Source organism: Hippocampus bargibanti, linkage group LG04, assembly GCF_051943395.1.
Source record: "Hippocampus bargibanti isolate YZ-2025 linkage group LG04, ASM5194339v1, whole genome shotgun sequence".
Taxonomy (NCBI): domain Eukaryota; kingdom Metazoa; phylum Chordata; class Actinopteri; order Syngnathiformes; family Syngnathidae; genus Hippocampus; species Hippocampus bargibanti.
Genome location: NC_142737.1, coordinates 16,830,173 through 16,841,310, shown reverse-complemented (window position 1 = coordinate 16,841,310; position 11,138 = coordinate 16,830,173). Strand labels below are relative to the sequence as shown.

The following is an 11,138-nucleotide window of genomic DNA, read 5'->3' as shown; positions in this document are numbered from 1 at the left end:
ATTGAATAAACTACATTACTTTGTTTTTCATTTGGCAGCCTATCTTTTGGATGCACTAATTTTTGCCTTAACGTGTATATCGGTTTGAAATAAGTAGGAATTTTGTGTTGCCAAAGGACTCTGTAGTTTTTCAGAAACTCCTGCAATGTAAGGTACTGCTACTCCTCTCCTTTTTGTATCTTCAGAATCTTTGGTTTCATTCCCTATTCTTTCTTTCTGACATTTGTTGAATGACCACTGAGGGTACCCACAGTTTGTGAGTGCTCTCCTGATATGTTTTGACTCCTTTTCTCTACCTTCAACACTTGTTGGTATTAGTTTAGCCCTATGCTGGAGGGTTCTGATAACTCCTAGTTTGTGTTGTAAAGGGTGGTTAGAATCGAAAAGTAAGTACTGGTCAATGTGCGTAGCCTTTCTAAAGACTTCTGTTTTTAGCACTCTGTCCTCTTTTATAATTACTTTACAATCCAAAAAGGCTAGTTGGTTCTCTTCAATGTCCTCACGAGTAAATTTAATGTTGATGTCTACCGAGTTGAGGTGATCTGTGAAGGATTGAATTTCTTGTTTTTTAATTATGACAAAAGTATCGTCCACATATCTAAACCAGTGTCTATGTTTTGTCCCCGGGAAGGATGTGAGCGCCTGTTTCTCCATCTCTTCCATATACAGATTAGCCACTATGGGTGAAACCGGTGAGCCCATAGCACAACCATGAATTTGTTTGTAAAATTTCTCCCTAAATTGAAAATACGTAGTATTAAGGCAGATTTCCAATAATTGGCAGATGTGGTCCGGTTTAAGTTTGGTTCTTTCATGCAGCGAAACGTCCGCCAGCAGTGTCGTCCTCACCACTAAGACTGTAGCTGAGGTTGGGACAGATGTGAAGAGAGAAGTCACATCGTAAGATGCCACTGTTTCCTCAGGTTCCAATATGAGGTCCTTGATCCTCTCTACAAACCCTGTGGTGTTCGCTACGTGATATTCTGTGTTACCAACCAACGGAGCTAAGATAGTTTTTAAATATTTGGCTACATTGAATGTAGAGGAGTCAATGCTACAAACAATGGGTCTGAGTGGGAACCCTTCATTATGTATTTTTGGCAGTTTTCCTTTCTCTAACTTTTGGAGACAGTCTATCATTTCTTTCTTGTATCTATTGGAAGGGTCCCTTTTTGGTTGCTCATAAGTGTAAGAATCACTGATTAACCTATTTATTTTGACTTCATAATCCGATGTGTTGAGAAGCACTGTACACCTACCCTTGTCTGCTGGCAAAATAGTAATATTTTTATCTTTTTGTAGAGTAGTTAACGCCTTTCTCTCTTCTAATGTTATGTTGGACGGAGGTGGTATGGCACTTCTAAGAAGGGCTGATATTTTAATGCGAAGATCATCTGCCTGTACATACGAAAGTTTGTTATTTTTAATAGCCGATTCAGTAGCTGTGATGTAGTCTATTGTAGGTATAATTTTAGTAGTTACTGAGAAATTTGAACCTTTGGTTAGTACCGCGTTTTCTGTCTCTGAGAGATCTCTGTCTGACAAATTTCGGATCCAGTTCTCTCTTGAAATCTGCTCATACCTAATTTTTCCCGTGTTTACAAATAGCTGTGATTGTTTCTGTAAAAGTAATTTTTGAAATTTACTCTTTTGTCTCTCTTTGGTTTTGCTGTGGTGCCTCATGTATCCGGATTTGGTAGATTCACACACTTTCTGATAGATTTTGTGAGTAAGTTCAGTGTGTAATCATTGATAATAAGTTTCTATTTCTGACTGTTTGTTTTTTATCTCTATGTTAAGACTCCTAATTCGCAAATGTAGTATTTTCCTAGTATAATTTTGTTGCATTTATCAGAAGCGAAACGTCCGACACCTTCAAGGAAGTATAGATGACGGCTGAAGAAACCTTTTCATCGATTGACCACTCCTGTACGACTGAGAGCTTACACAGAAGTATTATGAGAGTTAGTGATGGACAGAGGCGACACGGTGGACACGTATGTCTATGTCATCCTCCTCGTGTCCACGAGGCCCATGATGACAGTAGTGCAATGTATTTTCTAGGACAGTACTGTACAGGATTAAGGATGCAACGTATGTTTCCCTGAAAGTCTCATTCTGTCCAATAGATGGCAGTATCATATACTGTTGACAACTCGCGAAGAAGCGTGTAATATGACGTCACCCGAAATCAAGCGCATTAAGAACAATACAGTACAGTACAGGATGCTTTCGATTTATACAGTGTGTTTTGGAGCATCATTATGACCTCTCATCGACACATGGATACTGTACAGGCTCAAACGAATATATTATAGTACAGCGAGTGTAGATTCCCTGCGATCAAAAACGACATAATGGCCACTACTTCTAGACGAACGTACCAGCGTTGTGCAAAGTGGGAAAAGAAGAACAATCAAGTGATTTAGGTCATGAGTTATCGTATATTTTCCGTTTGGCTCGGCTCAGGACGTCCAGGATTCTTTCTAGGGACAACCCTGCTGGTGGCGCTCATCTTTGTGGTCTATGCTGCAGGTCCCCAAACAAGTCTCAATTTAGGTCCAGGTGGAGAATTTCCACGTTTCAGAGGTATCAATTCGCAGACGGAAAACTGGTATCTTGTATAATTCGTAACAAACAACATAGTTAAAAAATTCCAACTCTTGTTTCGTCTAGACGTTTTCCTGTACGCTCTCAATCATGACGATTTGCCCTCTCTGGTCGTCAGCGTTGCTCTGCTGCTGTTGTTGGGACCACGCCAAGAGCGTCTCTGGGGCACAATCGCCTATCTTGGCCTCTCCATCCTGACAATGACCGTATTACCTCTTATTTACACACTGGTCCTCTTTGTCTTCAGTCTTGAGGCCAGTCGATTCTGTGGCTATGCTGCTATTCAGCTGGCGTTGTTTACAGCCCAGTGCCGGCACGTGACAAAAAGGCGACGTCGGGGCTGTTTGCCAGTTTGGATTCTGCCCTGGTTGCTGTTGTTGCTTTGTCTGATCGTGCTGCCAGGGACACCTGCCCTGCTTAATTTCTGCGCCATATGCACTGCTCACAACTGTATCCTCGTTTAAATATCACCGTATTATGCAATGTGTAAGAATAATTTAGTGTGACCCTGTGAGGTGGCAGTCTTTTAGGATATCCACTTCACAATTCTGAGATTGGGACTCCTTCATGTTCCCCAGCGTCCTCCCACATTATACGATTCCCAAGTTTTTGAATACTACTTCAAAAGACCAATTATGAGTGTTAATGGTTGTTTGTATGTGCCCTATGATTGGGTGGCCAATTCATGCACAATTCTAGGATGCACATTGCCATCACTTGCCGAAATCAGCTAAAATAGTAGCCAAGTAATCCTAGCAATTATAAGTGATGGATTTGTACATTGTATTGTGTCCTTTTGAAGGTGTGACAAATTGTAACCAATCCCTTTCTCTGAGGAAGTTAATCAATCCCAAGAAGCTTGAAGATGCTGATACTTAATGAACCTTTCAGATAGTCCCAGTCTCATCCAGATGTTACAGGAGTTGGAGAAAGCCAATGTCCTGACCTTCATTCCCACTTCAGCATATATTCTTACTTCATCCAGATTAAGTTTGCCGACCTACTGGTCCTCGCAGATGTATGGGTCATATTTTTCCCCATCTTTTCCATAGTCACACTGACCTTCACCATAATTAGATTTTCTGTTTTTTGTCCCTCTCAAATTCCAGGTCACACTCTCAGTTTATGCATGACGATCATGCAACACCCTCTCTTATGAATGACCCCTTAACATTGAACCACCCTCCGTGGGACGAGCCACTGTCTAATTGGAGGCCAGAGTATGAAGCAGAGGTGGTAGAAGAACAGATGCTGAGGGCTGGAATACTTGCCTCCTTACAGGATGTCCCAGAGGAAGTGAATCGAAAAGTAGAGGTGCCAAAATCCTCAGTGTCTGCCCTGAGGTTGGTAACTACAAACAGTCGGATCATTAATGTACACGACAATGCTTTGTGATTTGGCGGAATGATGACACACTGTTTTCCCCAAGACTCCAGCAACTGGAGAAGATGGGCTTCCCCACAGAAAGAGCCGTAGTGGCACTTGCGGCATCAAAACAGCTGGATGGCGCCATTTCCTTACTCATCGACAACCGTGTTGGAGAGCAGGCTGTGGTTACAGTAAAGGGAAAGAAGACCACGTCACACAAAAACCCTGAGTTGAGTCAAAACTCACACGGAGACTGAAAAAACTGTTGGCCTTTATACAGCAAACGCTGCATTTTTATTCCTTCTGTGAAATAAACCCCAGATGAAAAGTATTTCGGAAAGGGATGGGAGTTTGTTTGATGTATTATTGGGAAATGAGCAACCACACGTTCGTTAATAAATTGTATCGTTTTGTTCCATGAGGAATACGTATAAACGTTTAACTCATCAGTTTCATGCAAAAAAAGGTACAGGTACTCAATATTTGGTTGCACATGAGTAACATGTGGTAAATGTATGTAATGCCCCCCCCCTCTAAATAATTAAATTTTCACAAAAAATAATCTTGTGCAAACCATGTTGTTCAAATTATACATATTTTTACGTCAAAATCAACAAAAGAAAACATCAGGAATTCAATTAATTGCTAAGTGTGCCGAACCCCATAATGAATATCTAATATTGATGTTAACATTCCATAGTGACACAAAGATGAAAAGGTTTCTTCAGCCGTCATCTGTACTTCTTTGAAGGTGTCGGACGTTTCTCTTCTCATCCAAGAGGCTTCGTCAGCTAACTAAAATTTTGCTGGTAGCTCTGGCCCTATATATCTATCCCTACTGTCCAGAGGTGGTGGTGACAGACCTCTGCTATAATAGGTCCCTTCATTTTCACAATGTATTGAATAAACTACATTACTTTGTTTTTCATTTGGCAGACTATCGTTTGGGTGCAGTAATTTTTGTCTTAAAGTTTTCATCAGTTTGAAATAAGTAGGAATTTTGTGTCGCCAAAGGACCGTTTGTAGTTTTTCAGAAACCCCTGAATGTAAGGTACGGCTACTCCTCTCCTTTTAGTATCTTCAAGATTTTTGGTTTCGTTCCCTATCCTTTTCTTTCAACAAATGTCAATGTAGTTTATACGATAATTGTAACAATGAAGATTGTCAAGAGCAATACATTGGGGAGACTAAACACATTCTCAAAAAAAGACTATCAACATTGCAGGGATACTAGTGGGCCTAAATCTGCAGTACATATGCACCTAAAAGCTAGCAACCACTCATTTGAACACAGTGAGGTTAAAATCTTAGCGAAAGAAAAATGATGGTTTGAAAGGGGAGTAAAAGAAGCTATTTTTATAAAACAGCAAAACCCTTCACTAAATCAGCATTGTGGTGTGAGGTTTCATTTGGATCATGCTTACAACACACTCCTGAGATCGTTGCCACATAGGCTTAGTTATGCTGACGAGGTAATACCAGGGCAAATGGGGCAATCAGGCCAGTCATAGACCATAATCAGTCAGGACAATAGAAGTAATCAGCGTAGCCTCAGGAAATAGTCCTCTGCTCCCCCCAACCTTAGAACAGGGACCAACCATAGCAGAGGTCTGGCACCGCAACCGCTGGACAGTAGGGATATATACATGTACACTGTATAAAGGGCCAGAGCTACCAGAGAAAAAAATAGTTCCCTGACAAAGCCTCTTGGATGAGAAGCGAAACGTCCGACACCTTCAAAGAAGTACAGATGACGGCTGAAGAAACCTTTTCATCGATGGACCACTCCTGTACGACTGAGAGCTTACACAGACGTAGTGACACAAAGTTATGTAAAATGATTAAAAAAACAGTGAATATCATTTTATTACAGCGATCATCAGGAGACAGGGTTGTATCAACTCCAACACATTTGCAAGAAATAAAATGTAAAAAGTTATACAACGGTATGCTAGACAAACTACCACTGACAATTTTAAATACGTTCACAAAAGTTTGATTTACAATGAAGAAAAAAAAAGTCTTAGGACAGCACCAACGTAACAGTGATTCCAGTTTAGCCTTTTCCTGGGCGTAGAGTTTTCTTATCCCTAAATAATTTTCAGGATGAAATAAAATCCACTGGATCATAGGCTATGCAACAAATGTAAATATGTTGTAATATATTGATCACTTTTTTTCCCGTGTGTAATTGTAACACACATCACACTCATATATATATACCAACACATCTCAGTAATAGTAGTGATGTCTGTGTTTTTAGTGCACGACATCTCAACCGAGTTTAGCAATCGAAGAGTTACAACAAAAAGAAGAGGTTTTCTGTCGTCCAAGAAATTGTACACGCTCGTGAGGTCTCACGACATTGCCGTCACATTAAAAAAGAATGAAAACCCTGTTACATCCCCACAAACGGATGAAGCTAAATGACCCTTAATGTCCAGATTTGTGAGCAGAGAAGCACCGCCATGTAATTCAGTTTCCTCTTGCCAAACATGTGAGACCCAGGGAGGTGCAGCAAAAAGTGGTTATGGCGATAGGGGGTGTCAAACACGTTGTTACAGGCGAGGAGAACATGGTGGAGTATCACTGGCATTTCCCTGAGGTGTCCCCCAACCTAAATCTGACAGGAAAGCCCCCTCAAAAAGACTATCAATTAAGTGATGCGAGCTATCGGAAAGAAAGGCCTAACTCAGCCTGCTGTCCTCAGGGAGTTGGGGCGGGGGGGCTACTTCCCTTGAACCTTGGTGTCGGAAGACCGAAGAGAAGTAGGTCGATACGGAAGCGCACCTGCTCGCTTATCTCTGTAGAAACTAGGGGAGACTGTGCCAAATGGTCCATCCCCAGAGCCTAGATCAGGTTCTGTTGAAGAAAGACAGCAGTTGGAACAGGGCCTCCCTGCCCAACACTGTTTGACCACATGCATGCCGTTGTCTTGATCTCACCTAAGTTTTTTTTAACTAGCACTATTACAAGCATGCCTGCAATTTCATCAGACACATTTTTACATTGGTTTATTTTCTATCAAGTCTCTGCTGCTAGAACCTGCCACAAAGCATCAGTGGGACTGGTGAGTGGGACTGCAACTACATTTAAAGGACAACCAACACCATTTTTTTGTTTCCTAACTGACATCAGAAAACGTTTTATAGCATATAAAATACCCAAAACACGCAGGCAGATCTTTTTAGTCAAATGAAAAACACTAATAAAAATGACTTAAAGTGTCCAAAAATGACTTCAAAATGAAACCAGAAACGGCCAGTTTCAGAAGGTCCCGCCCCCTTGTTCGTGACGTCACGCCAAGACGTCTTGTATTGCTCGAGAATCAAAACAATAGCTTCAGATTCGGAGAAGATGCTTTCTTGTTACTCATCCAGTTATGAATATGATTCAAATAGTTCTAAAGAGGAAAGCATACATGTTTGCAATCGATTAAAGGAGTCCTCCCACATCAATTCGAGCCGTCAACGACAGCAATGAAGCACCCAGAAAATGCAGAAAATGGCGCCCAAGCTCCTTTGGAAATGGGCTGATTTGTCTCCTGGGAATTTGTGTCAGCGAATATCAAATAGTTGTCATGGTGCAACACACAACGATTCACCATCGCGCTATGTGTTTTCCTTCTAATTTCAGAATCAACACGGATCAACATGAAGTTTTCAGACCAAACAAAGTACCGCAAAATGCACTGTGTGTCGCTTTATCGGTCAGGGGCGTTCCAAACGTGACGTCACGTGGGGATCGCCATCAACTCGAAAACAAGACTTCCGGAATATTCAGCGCGAGTCTTCAAACGTAAAATATAGCTATATGTGGTGGAATCTTTGTAAAATACGCTCAGTAGAAATCATTTGAAGTGATTTTACAAATTCTGAACACAACTTGACCAGAGGCGTCGGTTGTCCTTTAAGTGTATTTTAGCACAAACAATGGCTCAGTGCCATCTTTTGTCCAAAGGAAAAGCATGTATGTCAACAAACAGATGTGTGTTTGTGTGTGCGTTATTTTTGAGATGTGGTGTTCTGAAAAAGATATTATCAGGAAAAAAACTTTGAGGTGTGAGATGGACATAAAGAAAAAGAAACAACACACATGCTTTTCATCAGACTTCAACAATGCTCATAACAGTTTGCAGTCAAAAAGTGATACAGTACATATTTTTATGGTATCCCACCGTACATTAGGATGAGAGTTTGCCCCTGATTGAGATTCTCTTTAGATCTTACTAGATCCAAAAAGAGTTATTCCTGATAAATATTGAAGAAGCCAAGGTGTCAAGGGTGGATGAAACTAGGAAGCGCACCTACAATTCACCTGAATTGTGCTTACAGTATATCCAAACGTGTCATGGAAAGTATGACAAATCAAGATATCCAGTGGGGTAGTGGTTGCGACCAAGCATTTCCAGTTAATAACAATCTCAAAAGAAAAATTCTTGTAATTTCATAGAAAATAAAACCTACCGTATTTTCCAGTATATAAGACGCACCCAAAACTCATATTAAAAGATGACCCTGTGCCTTATGGTGTTTGCTTTATTGAGTAAAACAAACGTTTGATTTGAAAAAAAAAATCTTTTTTTTTCCTTGAAGAAGTTGTCAGCCACCAGGGCAGAGACGTTTTGAAAGTTGTACGCCCGACGTAAAAGTTGTATGCCGCGGGCAGACGTTATTTCAAACACTGGTATAAGGCACACCTGAAAGCCTTCATTTTCTCCAAAAGATGACCCTGTGCCTTATATGCAGTTGCCTCTTATACAATATGTGAAGTAATATTGAGCCACAACAGGTCTTGCAACTCCTGTCGGCAGCCACAAACTCCATTTTCCCCCCATAGTAGTGTGTAACCCCAGCCTCTATTGTAGCGCCTTATAATGTGGTGTGCCTTATATACAGAAAACTTTTATAGATTTACATATTATATTTGGAAAACCTTTTTCACTCATTGAAGGTGCGCCTTATACTCCGGTTTGCCTTATACAGTAAAGTCTCGTTATATCGATATCGGATATATCGATGGTCCCGGTTATATCGATACTATTTCTATGCACGCACGGAGAAAATTACATGCAAACAGGGTCGGATATATGGATAGTCCCGGTTATATCGATGTTTTTTCGGACTCCCTTGAATATCGATATAACGAGACTTTACTGTATATGGAAAAAGTTTGAAAATACACCATTCGTTGGGGGTGCGCCTTATACACCGGAAAATACGGTAAATGTTGCAGCGCTACTCTCCAGACTAGCACAATAGGTATAAGTGAAACACACCAATCCACAAAGCACAGTGATTTTCATGAATTAAAAGCCGTATCTTCGCTTAATTCTAAAAATTGCAAATCTATTTTTAAAAATCGACTTTAAAGTAGCTACATCAACGTTCCGCAGTTCAGTAAGATTTGGTAATGTCATGGCACGCTTTCAACATTCCCTAGTTTTCCTTGATTTCTCTTTTTTTTGCGTGTGTGTGTGTCTGTTTGAGGGCCATCAGAGCTGTAGGTGAGGAGGTCTCATCATTACCTGGCCAGATGATAGCCTCCAGCAGCGTCACTCTACGAGCCAGAAGCTCAAGCTCAGCCTGCAAGTCGCGGAACATCTGCAAGCTAAAGTCCTATCAGAGAGCAGTGACAGGGGAGGGGGCTGCGTGAGGGGGTGTGGAAACACCAGCCTGAGTCCTGGGGGCTGCTCGTGACTGTTGCCACTCCCCGTCCCAATAGTGTAAGTGGGAGATGTAGCCCCCTACCTTAACCCCTGCCTCAAACTGACCCTGCCTCAGGCCTCCTCCTACTCACCATGAATACCGATCATAGTCTCGAGGATTAAAACCCTCTCAGCTAAGATCTTCAGCGCCTCTCTGATCTGATGTATTCCGTCCCCCTGTGAAGATAGATACAGCCGTCATTGTTAGGAGTGCAAGCTGAAGAACAGCACGCCGAGATGCAGCTCATTTGTTTTGTTCTTCTCAATACAGTTCAGCAGTTAGAAGGTTAAACAGTCCACACATTTGTCCAGCATCGTCTTGCTTCCTACATGTCTCCATCTCCCCTCATTCTCTGGCCATGCTGCTCTACGGTATGACGCCAGTCTTTGCCATGCTGGGCTGGACAACAACAGCATGCACGTCACAGCAGTTACACGTTTGACACACCTGGTTGTTCCAGGATGCATATTTGGTCATGCTATGTATGCACTAATGTTTCTGTCTGCAACTCAGCCAGGGAAGGATTTGCTTAAAGTTATTACGGTCACCATCTGGCTAACAAGGGCCAGAGGGCAAAACATGCACTCACTGGATACCTTATTAGGTCCACTTAGGTAATAATGCTCGCTTTTAATTGACGCTCAAGTAATATTTGATTTTGCAGCTATTTCAAATGCCGATATTACCAGTATGTGGTATTTCTTCTATTCTACATACATATACATATCCATCCATCCATAATTGATTTAGTAAGTTAGTAATTCAATGAAAAAATCAGATTTGTGAATAGTTTGATCACATATGTGGGGAATGTGCAATGCTACCTAAGAGAGTGCCCAGTGAGTGTACATTAAAATCCGGTCACACTTTTATTTTGTATAAACGGAAGGAAAACAAAAAAAGACCACAATTCACCATAAAACATAAGGCATGCAAATAGGATCTGGGCAGGGGGTGCATGGTAAAAATGTTCTGATTAGTAAAACAAAGTGGAAAATAAATACTTTTTAGCCAATGCAGACTATTTAATTCAAAGCAAGAAAATTAATACTAAAGGGATTTTTTTTCCATATTTCAACATAGCAGCCTTGTTATGTACTTGTTAATGTCCACATGCAAGAAACGAATCCTTTGCAAGATGGGGTAAAAGAGGGTAGCTGTATCCACTCCACAACATCTCTGAACCCAACTGAATCCGGGACTGGCACAAAAATGGGATGATTTGGCATTTGCATCGCATACATTTGGCTTTTGTTTGTTGTATGATTTCATCTGAAGACAAGACAATCAATTTGGAAGACCTTTAATTGAGGAAAATGTGTTAAAGGATTCAGCCTTCTCGTCTATGGCTTGGTTGTAGCGGGTTGGAAGAACTAAATTGTTGGTGTGACGGTATTTTTACATGTATGCCAAAGTCAGATGCTGCCAAAGTGACTGTGAACGGTAGCCATG

General features: G+C 41.1%; 2 protein-coding genes across 7 annotated transcripts in view; one reads left to right on the top strand and one right to left on the bottom strand.

Moving 5' to 3' along the window:
* Positions 1 to 2,157: 2,157 nt before the first annotated feature.
* Positions 2,158 to 4,540, top strand: rhbdd3 (rhomboid domain containing 3). The gene is made up of 5 exons (XM_088994402.1): positions 2,158 to 2,589; positions 2,677 to 3,060; positions 3,502 to 3,628; positions 3,720 to 3,953; positions 4,040 to 4,540. The coding sequence occupies exons 1-5, from the start codon at positions 2,433 to 2,435 to the stop codon at positions 4,233 to 4,235; spliced, it is 1,098 nt and encodes a 365-aa protein (XP_088850528.1). The 5' UTR covers positions 2,158 to 2,432; the 3' UTR covers positions 4,236 to 4,540.
* Positions 4,541 to 5,826: 1,286 nt separating this feature from the next.
* Positions 5,827 to 11,138, bottom strand: part of emid1 (EMI domain containing 1) — a 77,730-nt gene continuing 72,418 nt past the window's right edge. For 4 of the 6 annotated variants that reach the window (XM_088994396.1, XM_088994398.1, XM_088994401.1 and 1 more), the window contains 2 exons: positions 9,506 to 9,596; positions 5,827 to 6,840 (listed from right to left, as the gene is read on the bottom strand). In XM_088994396.1, the coding sequence (XP_088850522.1) occupies positions 6,707 to 6,840; positions 9,506 to 9,596 (225 nt within the window). In that variant the 3' untranslated portion in view covers positions 5,827 to 6,706. Of the gene's footprint in view, positions 6,841 to 9,505; positions 9,597 to 9,777; positions 9,863 to 11,138 lie in introns of all 6 variants that reach the window. The other 2 variants (XR_016114706.1, XM_088994397.1) reach the window with 2 other exon arrangements.